The following is a 13,749-nucleotide window of genomic DNA, read 5'->3' as shown; positions in this document are numbered from 1 at the left end:
CGAGAACTATGTTTGTACAAAAACCATTCAATGTCAATAGAGTTTGTTTCCAATCATTATATGCCAAATTGATTACAATAAAATTAGAACAGGTCCATATAATAAACCGCCTACTGCGTGCAGTTCCAGTGTGAAGGGGGAAATGTGGTTTCTGCCACTATAATGGAATATTGTTATTGTAGTACATGGCACTACATACAATTTCATTTGTCTGGGTATTTTTATTGTTTATTAATTAAATGACACCCTCTCAGCTCAGCATCCCTTCCTGTAGCCGCATTCTAACATGACACCATTTGCGCTTTAATGATTCCAGGGGACATCCCATTGGGTCCTTGAGCCATCCTTTGTCTGCGGTATTGAATTAGAATAATTAAGTAGTTGTGCCGTGAAAGCTGTGGGAAATGATTAGGAATTGCGAGAAAATAAGGGTTATCGTGTTGAAAGAGTTCGACAATAAAGATGATAACATGGGGCCCATTCAATGAAATGGCTTAATGAGGAAGCTGTTCAAACATCCTGTTCTTGGGAACAAATATTATTTTTCTCTTTAGTGTTTTAAATTATTATTATGCTTTTCCTGAATGTGCCCATTTTATCATGAAATGAAGCTGGCAATCTGAATACTACAGAATATGTTTAGTCTTGTGTAACTTATTTTCTCCTAAAGGGCAGCTTTTTTGCCGCTGGATTGGGATAGTCCTTATAAAAGGTCAATGACGTTTTGCACAATGATAAGGTGTGTAGAATGCCTGTTGAGTTCAAAAGTAGACCAGCTAACAATATGTTAAGTGAAATGAATAAATAGAGACACCTGCAAACGGTTATCTTCCCATGAATTGTATTGCACTCAAATTCATATAAGCCTAGAAGGCAGGTAGTTCTGTTCCTTTCATAGAATCTGTGTTTTTAATATGAGAATTTGCCAAATTTATTATAGGAGAGAGTATACCACAATATTAAAACATCAAAACATAAATGTAATTAAGTAAACATTTTACCTTAAAACGTTAGACTTTATAACAATGTAACGGGAAATGAATAGGTTAACATTTGTGGCGCTGTAAGAGTTTTTTCAAAGTAGCAGAGCTGCTGAATTTGCACGCCATCAACACCAGAACCATGTGATGTGAGAGACCATATCCCTAATGGCACAACCTAATATCATGATGTATCTATAATTGAGACATTCTTCAAGTTTACATTTTATTTGTCCCAGAGGGCAATTGGTTTTGCAGCAGGTGAGCTGCACATGAGATGTCAAAAAACATATAATTCAGATGGAGCTGAATGATGGTTGGTCTGATTAATCAGGCTGTAATATACAATTAATTGGTATATAGCTTGAAACTAATGCCTGCAAAATCGTGTAAATGTTCCTTACAAGCCAGAATGTTCAATAAAATTACATTTAAACTTACTCTACCGGTTGTTCGTGTGGTTTGTTCTTCAGCGCTTGAAATTTGAGACAATACAGGAAAGTATTGTAAGGTACATATACACGATTTTGCAGTAATTTCCCTTATTGATCTGTGATTGCACTCAAATTCGTGCATATTCTTTATTACATGGTATACCTGGATTTTTGTGTGTAGTCTACAACTACATGTAGGCCCTACATCCAATTATTTATATATACACTAGATAGCTATTTGGGGGCGCTGTCTTGAAGACACCGTCCTCCATCTTGGCACTCTCCCACTGTTGTAATTTTTTTTATTTTGGAAGCTATAGAAAGGCATTTATTGTCTACATTCGTTTTTTCCACGTTTTATTATATTACAGACACCTTAATGCATCATTATAAATAATGTGAGCGAAGCATAAAATAATGATCAAAACATCAAAACATTTTCCTTTTAAGTATATGTTTTATTAGATGATTAATGTTACTGTCCCCACTACAGTAACAAAAATACGTAAATACTTAATTTTGTTCTCTACAATTCCATGAATTCCTTTTTTAAGAAAGTTAAGAAAGCTGCTTCTGGGGGGTGCCAATATGGCCGACCGGTGGCTATAAAGGATTTTAATGGCCAATACATAGCAACTGCAATCCAGGGTTTGCCTAGGTCATTGCCTACATCAGATGACAATTCTCCTAATATGGTGGAATTCCGGTGCTAGGACCCAGAGCTGCCCCGGCTTCCCCGGTGTGTAAACTCCAGAGACGAAAGAGGAAGCGAGACACCCCACTCTCTGTTATTTTCTGGTTAAATTAAAGTCAAATAGCTAAGTAAACCAGACCCAGCTGCTTTTGCATTGGTGTCTATGGGAGACCCACCCCTTTAAGTAGACAAGAACTGACCATATTTTTCAATGGTAAACGGCTTGAGTGAACTATCTTTATTTATCCGCCATCTCGTAACCATTCACTTCCTCTTTCGGCTCGATTTCTTTCTCTTCTGTGATCATGGCTGCGCTTAAACACCAGCCATGTTTGCTCATTTGAAACCCAAAGGTTAGCGAATACTGTACCTGTTTTATTTACATAGCCTGTACCTACTTCAACCATATTTGTTCACTCGGATGATCAAAGACATCAGTGTCTTTGAAATCCAAGGATTACAAGGTTAGTCCGTTTTAATTACATTTTATGTCAAACTTTTGAGTGTGTGAGGGAGGATGATGCTGTCTCACTATCTCAGGCGAATACAGCGAAAACAATGTGCGTTTATTAGCTTGGTGGCTAACAAAAGAGATGCATCCAATGTTTTAAGAACGTAAACAAAAACGATACTCCAAGACGACCGATGTTATTACTCTCTATGTTTTAGTTATCATCACAAATGGTTATGAGCACAGACCCGCTGTGACTATTATTAACTAGTTTTACACAGCGTTGTAGCTAATGTCTGTTGTTGATTACTAGTGACGCTATTGTCAATAACCTTGAATTTAGCATGATCTAATAAGGGCCTAGAGGTGTCGAATGTAATGTTGAAACGATCAGCAAATTCTACAATCGCCCGATTGTGTTAAATGTAGTTACATCTCACTAACGAACTCAATGGAGGATTGTTTTTGTTGCAGAGTGTACAGTAACGTTAGAAAGATATCAAATCAGATGCTAACCTAGCGCCGTATTGCTAACTAGATAACGTTAGATAGGCCTACTGTAAGCTAACGTTAGTTGGATATCACGTTAACCATCTGGTGGCGAGTTTTGAATGAAAGGTAATTTAGCTAGCTAGTCAAGATATGAACTATAACAAAACTAAACATGTTTATGATTCCGCTCGTGCCGCTTCTTCTTCAATTCCACTACAAGCACTAACGTGGAGCTCTTTTGTTTTCGTTGACAGTTTTAATAAACAACTGAATAGCAGTATGGTTTGTTTTCTAGCTAACTAATCAACTTCAACTGGACAAGTTAAATAGCGAGCTAATGTAACCATGACACGTTATCATGAGACTGCTATAGGTAGTTTGCTGACTAGTTGAGCCATGGATGAGAGATTCAGGTCTATGCAGAGGGGCGCTATCAGCAACAGCGCATGGTCACGTGTAGCAGACAGCCTTGCTAGTAAGCAATGACAACCGCATCTAATTTTCTGTCGTTAGAAAGTAGCTAATACATGAATCACTACGGAAGTTGTCTGTTTTCTAATTGCAATTATAATATATTTGTGACATGGCTAATATTTGTGGCGATCTAGCTAGCATAGCTTAATGAAACCAATGTTTTCAACTAGCTAGTGTTCGCTAGCTTCATGCTAATATTATGCATTTACCGTGGGATGGATGTTGACAAACGCAGTTAAACGTTGGGTTTACGAACGGGCAGACGTTCCATACAATATGTAGGTACTTGTTGACAACCACGATATACATTTTTCAATGTATAGCTAGAATTCTTGAAAACATGTCTCTCAGACCAAAATATTGTCGTTTTCCCGTTGTCAAAACGGGTTCGATGTGCTTTAACGTGGGATCAACCCGTGGTGTTCATTGTCCATGAGTGTGCTGGCCAGAGCATCCCATCTGCTGCTCTAACTGCGACATTTTGAGGGAGTTGTGGGAGTGCAACGTTTGTGATGTCGTCCTCAACGTGTCATCGTTCATCGCTATCAGGCTTGCCAACGCCTGCAGTTGTAACAATACATGTTTGTGTATGGATCTAGCTAGCTGATTTATTATTTATTCAAAACAGAATATTATTTATTTGATGTGCAGGGTCAAATACTTTTTCCTGGTTTATTTATTGTTTCTCTTCATGACTTGTGGTCTTTGCTACCTGTTTTTCAGATGGAGGCGAACAACCATTTCAACTATGGCACCCATTCCTCTGTGTCTGTTAACTCAGGACTGAAACTCTCCTCAGGGGATTCTGTCTATACTAACGGGTCCTCCATGAGTTTCCCTCAGCAGGAGAAGAGTGAGTACAGACCCAATTTTCTGTGTTTACTCTGCCTCACTATTTCTATAGTGAACAAAAATATAAACACTATGTAAAGTGTTGGTCCCATGTTTCATGAACTGAAATAAAATATCCCAGAAATGTTCCATACACACTAAAATTGTATTTCTCTCAAATGTTGTGCACTATTTTTGTTTACATGCCTGTTAGGCAGCATTTCTCATTTTCCAATATAATCAATCCACCTGCCAGGTGTGGCATATCAAGAAGCTGGTTAAACAGTGTGTTCATTGCACAGGTGCACCTTGTGCTAGGGACAATAAAAGGACACTATAAATGTGCAGTTTTGTAACAAAACACAATGCGACAGATGTCTGAAGTTTTGAGGGAGCCAGCAATTGGCATGCTGACTGCAGGAATGTCCACCAGAGCTGTTGCAAAATCATTTGATGTTAATTTCTCTACCATAAGCCGCCTCCAACGTCATTTTAGAGAATTTGGCAGTATGTCCAACTGGCCTCACAACCGCAGACCATGTGTAACCACGCCAGCCCAGGACCTCCACATCCGACATCTTTACCGGCAGGATTTCTAAGACCAGCCCACCGGACAGCTGATGAAACTGAGGCGTATTTCTGTCTGTAATAAAGCCCTTTTGTAGGGAAAAACGAACTCTGATTGGCTGGGCCTGGCTCCTGAGTGGGTGGGACCACGCCCACCCATGACTGCGCCCCTGCCTAGTCATGTGAAATCCACAGATTAGGGCCTAATGAATTTGTCAATTGACTGATTTCCTATGAACTGTAACTCAGTAAAATAGTTGAAATTATTGCATGTTGCGTTTAATATTTTTGTTTAGTGTATATCAATAACTGATTTAAATGAATATCGCTCTGCCTCAGTTTTTTCACCCCTTATAATGAGCAAGAGATTGTATCTAACTCTAGAGCAGGTGTTCGGTGCATAAGCAATTAATTAATGTAACCTCAAATTTGCTAGACAATTTATGATTGTGCAGGATGCATGACCTGTGGATGATGTGGGAATTGAACACACTGAAAAATGAATTATCTGACCCATCTTCTCTTACTCTTGTCCCTGACCACCTTTGCAGATATGAACGGCGAAATGAATGTGAATGGCAGCACTACTGTAATTGGGTCCAGTGTGCCTGGCTCCCACCCTCCAACAGCCCCATACCCTCATATGAGCAACCACCACCACCAGAGTAGCATGGGCTACGACTACCTGTGGGGAGGACAGCCACAGTACAGCCCAGCCATGAGCTTGTCTCCTGGGCATGGTATGCACCAGAAGCAGCCTCCCACTGGGGTGATGCAGCAACAGAGCCAGCAGCATTTCCAGGGTCACGGACAGTACCAACTGAACGGGAGCATGCCTGGGTCCCGTCAGCCCCCCGTGGCGCCCCCCCCAAACATGACTCTTACAGGTGGCCAGTACTGGAACAGGGTTAACCCGGGGCAACAGCAGAGCAGCGCAGCCATGGCAATGGGGTATAACTCGCACAGCGTGTACGGGGCCTACCAGAGCCAGGTGCACCCTGGGATTGCGCCCTCACAGCATCACCAGCAGCAGCCTCCACAGCCACCCCCTCACCAACAGACACAGCAACAACAACACCACCACCACCAGCAGCAGCAGCAGCAGCAACCTCAGCACTACAGCATGGTGTCCAATGGGATTCCCTACTACCAGCCCCAGCACCCACCTCTTCCCGCTCCACAACCTCAGGCTCAGATGATGCCCCCTACCTCCCAGAATTTCACCCCTCCACGGGGAAGCCCCCAGCACCACCAGATGGGCCAGGGGGGCCCAGGCAGCCCCCTCCCCATGGCGGTGTCCTCTGTCCCCATTATGTCACCCTCGACAATGGCAGATAGTGGATCGCCCCAGAGCCAGACCAGGGAGAGGAGTCCCCATGGTGGTTCTGTAGCGATGCCGGCTGTCATGCAAGGTGAGATGCACATATTTACCCAGGTTTCAAGTCTTCTGAGTAACCTAACCCCTTCTATTTTTATAGCACAGAAGTGTTTCATTTTCATATTTCTGTGGTCGCTAGATACATGGCGCTGTTTCTACAGATACTGTATCACAAGAGTTTGAAATTCCTGTTTCAAAGCAATTTTTCTTTTCAATGACTCAATTTTCTTTCAGTTCGGCCTTATCTGCTAATTTACTAATCAATGTCTCAGCTGTCAGTAATTCATTTACATGGACATTACTGATATTGGCAGAAAGCTTAAAATCTTGTTAATCTAACTGCACTGTGCAATTTACAGCAGCTATTACAGTCAAATAATACCATGCTATTGTTTGAGGAGAGTGCACAGTTATGAACTTGAAAAGTTATTAATAAACCAATTAGGCACATTTGGGCAGTCTTGCTACAAAGTTTTGAACAGAAATGCAATGGTTCATTGGCTCAGTCTAAAAACATTGCACATACACTGCTGCCATCTTCAGGTCCTGAGCTACAGGCAGTTAGTTTTGGGTATGTTATTTTAGGCGAAAATTGAAAAAAGTGGTCCGATCCTTAAGAGGTTTTTAATGTCAACACTGTAAACTGTTTCCATGACAGAACTGAAGCCGTGTTTGCATATTCTGTCATTTCAGCTTGATAAGGGACATTTTCTGACGAGAGGCAATATATTTATTGTCATCTTACTGAAGTGGAACGCTGGCATGCATAAGATTGTCGACAAGGTGTTTTATAAAAGCTCCATTTGCTCTTCAGATTCCCTCCTTTGAATTGCCTTGTCGCTGCTGTGTTTTGTTCTTCTCATTTCTAATGGTCTGACTGTTTGTGTTCCCTAGGGCGGATGAGTGAAGCGTTTAAGGATGTGGATGAAGGCTACAATGGGATGGAGAGGACGTCTGTCGCCCAGCGGCTGCCTAAAAGCGACAGCTACCCTCCCAAGCCCCCTGGACCTCCCATGGGGCCCACCAGTGACGACTGCCAGCGCTCCAAGCAGCCAATGGCCCAGCACCATGAAATGACAACCTTAGCGAGGGAGTCTGCGCTGCCTGAGCCTCCACACTCGATGTCTGCGCCTCCCCCTGTGGTTTCCACACCTCCTTCAGCTAAGGCAGCAACCCCTCCTAGGGTCTCTGCACCTCCTGCAGTGTCTATGGCTCATATGAGTGCCTCAGGGCCTCCTGTTGTTACATCTACGCCTCCCGTGTCCTCTGCTCCTTCTCCCCCTGTGCTCGGGCCTCCTCCCAGGCTCTCGTCGCCTCCTCTGATGTTACAAGGCCTAAGACCTTTTCCAGTGTCTGTGTCCACACTTCCATCAGTCGTATCGCCTCCCTCAGTGTCTGCACCTCCTCCTAAGCCACCTGCACTTCCTCCTTTACTGGACAAATCCTCTAGACCTCCATCTGTGTCTGCTCCCCATCCAGTCAGTGCTCCTCCCCCAGTGTCTGTGGCACATCAGACTGCTCACACTACATCTGCACCTCCTGCAATGGTCTCGACGTCTACCATGGTGTCTGCTCCCCCGCACTCCATGTCTGTGCCTATCTCTGCTCTTCAACAGATGGTCCAAGGATCCAGACTACCTCCTCTGACTTCTTCTCCACCTGCTTTATTTGGAGCACCTCGAGAAAAGTTTTGGACTTCGTCATCAATGTCTGCATCTGCGCCTTCCCCAGCGGTGTCTACTCACTCGGTGGCAGTCATGGCACCTCCCTCGGCAGTGTCCAGGCCTCATTCGGCAGTCAGTTCACGTTCTATATCACTGTCCTCACTTTCTCAATCAGTGTCTACTCGTCTCCCAGCAGTTTCTGCCTCTCCCACAGTTTCTGTGTCTGTAGTGTCCTCCTTTCCAAAGGAGGTGTCTATGCCTCCTCTAACAGTCCACGGCCCTAGAGCTCTACCTTTGTCTGGACTTCCTCCTCTCACATCCCAAACCTCCAGAGCTCCTCCATTGTCTGTGCCTCTTGCAATGATGACTGCTCCTCTTGTGGTCCCCTCTGCACCTGCACTATCCGCCCCTCCTCCTCCACAAGCTCCTAAACGGATGGTTCCCCCAGAGCCAGAGGAGCGATGCATGGGGAACATGAAGTACATGGGGAACATGAAGGGTCCCTCTGTTGAAGCAGACACAGTCAAAACATCATCAAAGATTGATTCCGCAGGGTCTCCGACTCGTCAATGTGAAAAACACTCAAATAAACCCCTCACAGTTATTCCTGGGACGACACCGCACCCCAAGAACCAAGAGGACTCCTCTGGGGACCAAGTTTGTGCTGAGAAAAATGACACCACCCCGATGAGCGGTGCAGACATTCCCCTGGAGAAGGGAAGTCTGGATGACATCTGTGTGACAGATGAGTCAACAGTTGATGAGTCTTTTGACGAGTCCTTGCAGGCGGAGTCCATACGCCTCGACAGCACCAGGATGGAAGACCCCAGCCTCACTGAGGATGATGACATCAGTAACAACTCGTCATTCGACGATACTTCTAGACTTGACGATATCTCTTCCATGAATGACACATCTCGATTGGATGACATCTCTTGCGTGGATGGTGATAACTCTCGGTTTGACGATACCTCTCGCACGGATGATGACACTTCCCGCTTTGACGACAGCTCTCGCGTAGATGGCAACAAATCTCAATTTGACTACAGCGCTCGCATGGATGACAGCGCTTGCATGGATGACAGCGCTCGCATGGAGGAAACATCACATGTTGGAGACACTACAATGGATAGCAGCTTCTCCTCTGTGGAGGACTCTAGGGAATTGACTCTGGATGATACCCAGACAGAGAACGTTTCTCGGGCAGAGGAGACCATGGACAGCTGCCTGAGCACCGAGGAGTCCATGCAGGAGTCCTCTCTGAACAACACCTCTCAGATGCAGGACTCCAGTGTTGACTTGTCCCAGAATGACATCTCTCGGTCAAGCTCAAATGGCCCTGCCAAACCAATCCCAGCCTACAAAGGTAAGATCCTTGCCATAGTTGATGTATGACAACCTATGTTTTTGTAATTTAATTAGCTTTTTATGAGTCAGAATCTCCTGTTAAGTAAGATGTGTGGGAATGTAGAACTTTGCAAGAAAGAGTTGTGGGTTAGGTCTTGGAAATTATCACAGCCAACTATGGAAATACTTATTTTGTCAAAAACCAGTAACTCAGTTAATTCGATGTTGCTAACCATTGACCATTAACCTTATGCCCTGTTGACAGGGTCTGAAGGTGACCGTGAGGCGGAGGTCTGGGATATACCAGACTCCACTGGCACCACCAGCACCAAGGCCAGTGCTGCTACCATCATGGCACCACCTGTTATCATGGATAATGGCAAGCACACAGCGGCGCTCAGTGCCCTGGTGGAAAGCCTGGTTGGAGCCCCGCTCCTGCCCCTAGCTGCCCCAGCCGTGCCCACGACTGGCCAAAAGACCAAAACACCAAGGAAACCTAGGAAGCCACGCACTCAAGTAGCCTCCATTCCCGGTAAACCAACTTCTCTTTATCCCTTTTTTATCTCTGTAACTAATTAATTTTGAAAAAGGTAGTGTACAAACAAGGATTTCTGACGTTCTGTTGTCACTCTCCAGTTCCCCAGTACCCTGGGAAAGCCCAGCGGAAGTCTGCTATTAAAACTCCGAAGGTAGAGAAGATAAAGGTGGAGAGGAGGAAGAAGAAGCAGCTTGAGGTAGGAGAGAACAAGGAAAAGGGACCACCTCGAAAGAGAAAGAAGATTGAACCAGTAGCAGCCACAGGAGAGCCTGAACATTCTGCTGAAGGCCTACTTCCTGGTCAAAGTGGACCAGTCACTACCATTGGTAAACCATGTCTGACCATTGGCGAGACCCCACCAGTGGTCAAACCCAAGAAAGTTAGAGTCAAGAAAGTAAGTGTTCTGGAGCCGAAGCCACACAAAATAGCAAAAATGGACATTGACACTAAACCCAATGATGATGATGACAATAACATCAACGACGGAGACGACAGTTCCACTGCGGGTAATGAAGGAGCAAACTACTTTAATACTGGAAATTATTGCAAAATAGTTACATATTTTTCACCTAGATGTAGTTATAACCCAATGATTATAAACTCTAACCCAATGGCATTCTTGATGGATGAGTCATTTGGTACCAATCTGATTCGACCATCTTTGTTCCTTGTACAGGTGACACTCCTAGAAGGAGGATAGCAACAGAGGAGCAAGTCCACTTTCCTCTGCTCCACGGGTAATGATACATCCACTCTGATTTATACAGTTTATGGAGCGAGAAGTCCCCCTTAATTAGGCTTTCTCTGTGCCAAATACTTCTAGTGTGTGGAAAGTGCAGAAGGTTTATGTTCACCCATAAATACAAAACCCCTCAGTTTCATCCTTCTATTCTAGGCCCACTGCAGGGATACTATGTGCTTCTTTTACTCTGTTGAATGTGGATCTTAACTGACTTTCTATTGATCTGTGCTTTAGCTGGAGGAGGGAGATCCGGGTCAAGAAGAATGAGGACCGACTCAAGGGGGAGACCTGGTACTACAGCCCCTGTGGGAGGAGGATGAAGCAGTTTCCTGAAGTCATCAAGGTAAATGGCCCTGAGTTACAGTAAAACCTCACCACAGGAGCCATTTTGGCACAACATAATCTTACGGTCAATTTTTAGTGTGAGACATGAGAGAACGTCAGCAGCAATAAATAGCCCTTGATACAATGGGTTTTCTTTCCCTCAGGGCATTTACCACATCAGACAGACACTTATTTTTGGTGAGAGATTGACTGTGACCATCTAAATTAAGAGACCATGGAGAGGCCATGTTTTTAGCATACAGGCATAACTGTAGCTGCATTGGATCCCATTTAATCAACCCATCATATGCTCATACTGTGGGTGGATGACTCGGTGACCTATGACCTGCATTTTCCCATGTTCCTCTGCTCTGATGCCACTGACTGATGATCCTGTTCTCCCTCAGTATCTGAACAGGCACCAGGACACTGCTGTGACCAGGGAACACTTCAGCTTCAGCCCCCGCATGCCCGTAGGAGACTTCTACGAGGAGAGGGACTCCACTGAGGTGTGTGAATTTATTGTATTTGCTGACAGATCTTTCATCATAAATACCTACAGTAATAACTCAATGCACTCTGTCAGTGTAATATCATAAATAAAACACATTTCCCATAAACCTTTTCATATGATTTCTTCCAGGGAGTGAAATGGTGCCTACTGGCCAATGAGGAGGTGCCCTCCATGATCATGGCCATCACAGGCCGACGTGGCCGACCTCCGAACCCTGACAAAGAGATGCCCCGGCCCCGAGCTCGTCGTACCAAGGGTGGGCCAGTCCGAAAGCCCGGGAGGCCACCCAAACCCAAGATGGTGGACCTGCTGAGCAAGGTGGACGCCAGAATGCTGAAGAGGCTAGAGGCCAAGGGTGAGTGGAGGACATAGCCTGGCAATATGAGTCTGTGTTCACTGGTTGGAAAGTAGGCTCCTATACAGACTGATTAAATGGCACAAAATAATCAGTAATGTAATATTGTAGAATCTGTCTGCATCAAAAAGCTTCAATTAGGTTGGATTTTGAAGTCTCCAATGTAAACGTGTTTATCTATTTTTAGATGGTCTGACTGAGGAGGACAAGGAGAAACTTGTCAAAATCAAGAAGAAAATGAAGAGAAAGGTACGTTATACTAAGCATCAAAATCTGAAGACGTGTTGTAACATTGCATCTTGTTGGTGTATCCAGGTTGTCTCCAACACACTTAAGTTAAATGGTTCCATTACTCTCTTCTAGGCAAGGATGAAAAGAAAGGAGGATAACAAGAATAAAAAGATCCGACAGGAGAAAAAGCAAGCGAAGGTAAGGTATATATATATATATATATATATACCAAAGCAATAATCGGCCACACTCTATTTAACAAACCCCTCTTACCCTCTGTTCAGCTGGACAAAGAGACCAAGGAGGTGAAGGCTGAACCAGCCGACCAGGAGGCCTCACAGCCGGCCCCACCACAGCCACCCACCCCTGAGCCCAAGAAGCGTGGCCCTAGGAAGAAGGTTGAGGTGCCGCCACCGGTTGTGGAGACGGACCAGGAGAGGTTGGCCAAGGGGAAAAGGGTGCTGGGTGCCAGGAGTAGGGCCAAGGCCCTGGCTAAGGCCCAAGCAGAGGCGGAGGCTGCTGCCCAGGCAGCCCTGGCAGCTAAGAAGCAGGTGGAGAGGAGGGCCCAGGCCCAGAGACGGTTGGAGGAGAGGAAAAGACAGCAGATGATCCTGGAGGAGCTGAAGAAGCCCACTGAGGACATGTGTCTCACAGACCACCAGCCCCTCCCGGAGCTGTCTCGGATCCCTGGCTTGGTTCTTTCTGGTGTGGCCTTCTCCCACTGCCTGGCTGTGGTGGAGTTCCTGTACAGCTATGGCAAAGTGCTGGGCCTCCACATCCCCAGTGATGTGCCTAGCCTCAGCACCCTGCAGGAGGGCCTCCTGGGCCTGGGAGACAGTCAAAGCGAGGTCCAGGATCTGCTCATAAAGCTGGTGGAGGCCGCACTACACGACCCAGGCCTGCCACCCTACTACCAGGTGTGTGTTGTTGACTGTATGGAGATTAGAGGTCGACCGATTATGATTTTTCGATACCGATTATTGGAGGACCGAAAAAAAAGGCCATACCGATTAATCAGGCAAAAAAATGTTTTTTATATATATATATATATATATATATATATATATATATATATATATATATATATATATATATATATATATATATATATATATATATATATATATATATATATATATATATATATACATTTTTTTAAAATTTATTTGTAGTAATGGCAACTTTTTTCCCACGCTTTGAACACCGCGGTTTAAACAATGACGCGGCTAATATATGGATTTTTCCCGCTTTCAATTTTTTTTTTTTTTTAAAAACACATTCTGTGACGTGCTCAGTTTTTTGGCGGCATGGAGCTTTCATTAGACCAATGAAATTGCCGAACGGGTTAAGGTCAAACAACTTTTTGGTTTACTGTTTAGATTAAATCGAGCGCTCTCAAACTTCCCATCATTCTGATTACGGTAGTCATTTTGTCACCCTCATCATGGCAAAGACACAGAGAAATGCGTATGATGCAGCTTTCAAGTTGAAGGCGATTGATCTGGCTGTTGGAAAAGGAAATAGAGCTGTTGCACGGGAGCTTGGTCTTAATGAGTCGATGATAAGACGTTGGAAACAGCAGCGTGAGGAATTGACTCAGTGCAAAAAGACAACTAAAGCTTACTGCTAATTTTTTATTTTTTGTTACAAGCTGTGTTTCGTTAAAGCCTGTGTAAAGTTCATTTGTTTCAATGTACCGGTAGGCACCTGCGGCTAATAGACATGTGTGGCTT

The 13,749-nt window shown here is 44.4% G+C and overlaps 1 protein-coding gene across 4 annotated transcripts in view; it reads left to right on the top strand.

Annotated features, from left to right (window-relative positions):
- The first annotated feature begins 2,189 nt into the window (after window positions 1–2,189).
- The window catches only part of LOC106566724 (uncharacterized), a 32,459-nt gene continuing 20,899 nt past the window's right edge, over window positions 2,190–13,749 (top strand). Inside the window, exons 1-13 of one of the 4 annotated variants that reach the window (XM_082959921.1) lie at window positions 2,190–2,572; window positions 4,249–4,378; window positions 5,475–6,335; window positions 7,196–9,331; window positions 9,587–9,844; window positions 9,949–10,356; window positions 10,527–10,587; window positions 10,827–10,935; window positions 11,324–11,425; window positions 11,560–11,785; window positions 11,973–12,034; window positions 12,149–12,214; window positions 12,301–12,933. In XM_082959921.1, the coding sequence (XP_082816047.1) occupies window positions 4,249–4,378; window positions 5,475–6,335; window positions 7,196–9,331; window positions 9,587–9,844; window positions 9,949–10,356; window positions 10,527–10,587; window positions 10,827–10,935; window positions 11,324–11,425; window positions 11,560–11,785; window positions 11,973–12,034; window positions 12,149–12,214; window positions 12,301–12,933 (5,052 nt within the window). In that variant the 5' untranslated portion in view covers window positions 2,190–2,572. Of the gene's footprint in view, window positions 2,573–3,463; window positions 3,527–4,248; window positions 4,379–5,474; window positions 6,336–7,195; window positions 9,332–9,577; window positions 9,845–9,948; window positions 10,357–10,526; window positions 10,588–10,826; window positions 10,936–11,323; window positions 11,426–11,559; window positions 11,786–11,972; window positions 12,035–12,148; window positions 12,215–12,300; window positions 12,934–13,749 lie in introns of those variants that run through there. The other 3 variants (XM_082959919.1, XM_014135041.3, XM_082959920.1) reach the window with 3 other exon arrangements.

The sequence above is a fragment of the Salmo salar genome, chromosome 13 (assembly GCF_965601325.2).
Source record: "Salmo salar chromosome 13, fSalSal1, whole genome shotgun sequence".
Lineage (NCBI taxonomy): Eukaryota > Metazoa > Chordata > Actinopteri > Salmoniformes > Salmonidae > Salmo > Salmo salar.
This window is presented reverse-complemented; position numbering and strand designations above follow the sequence as displayed.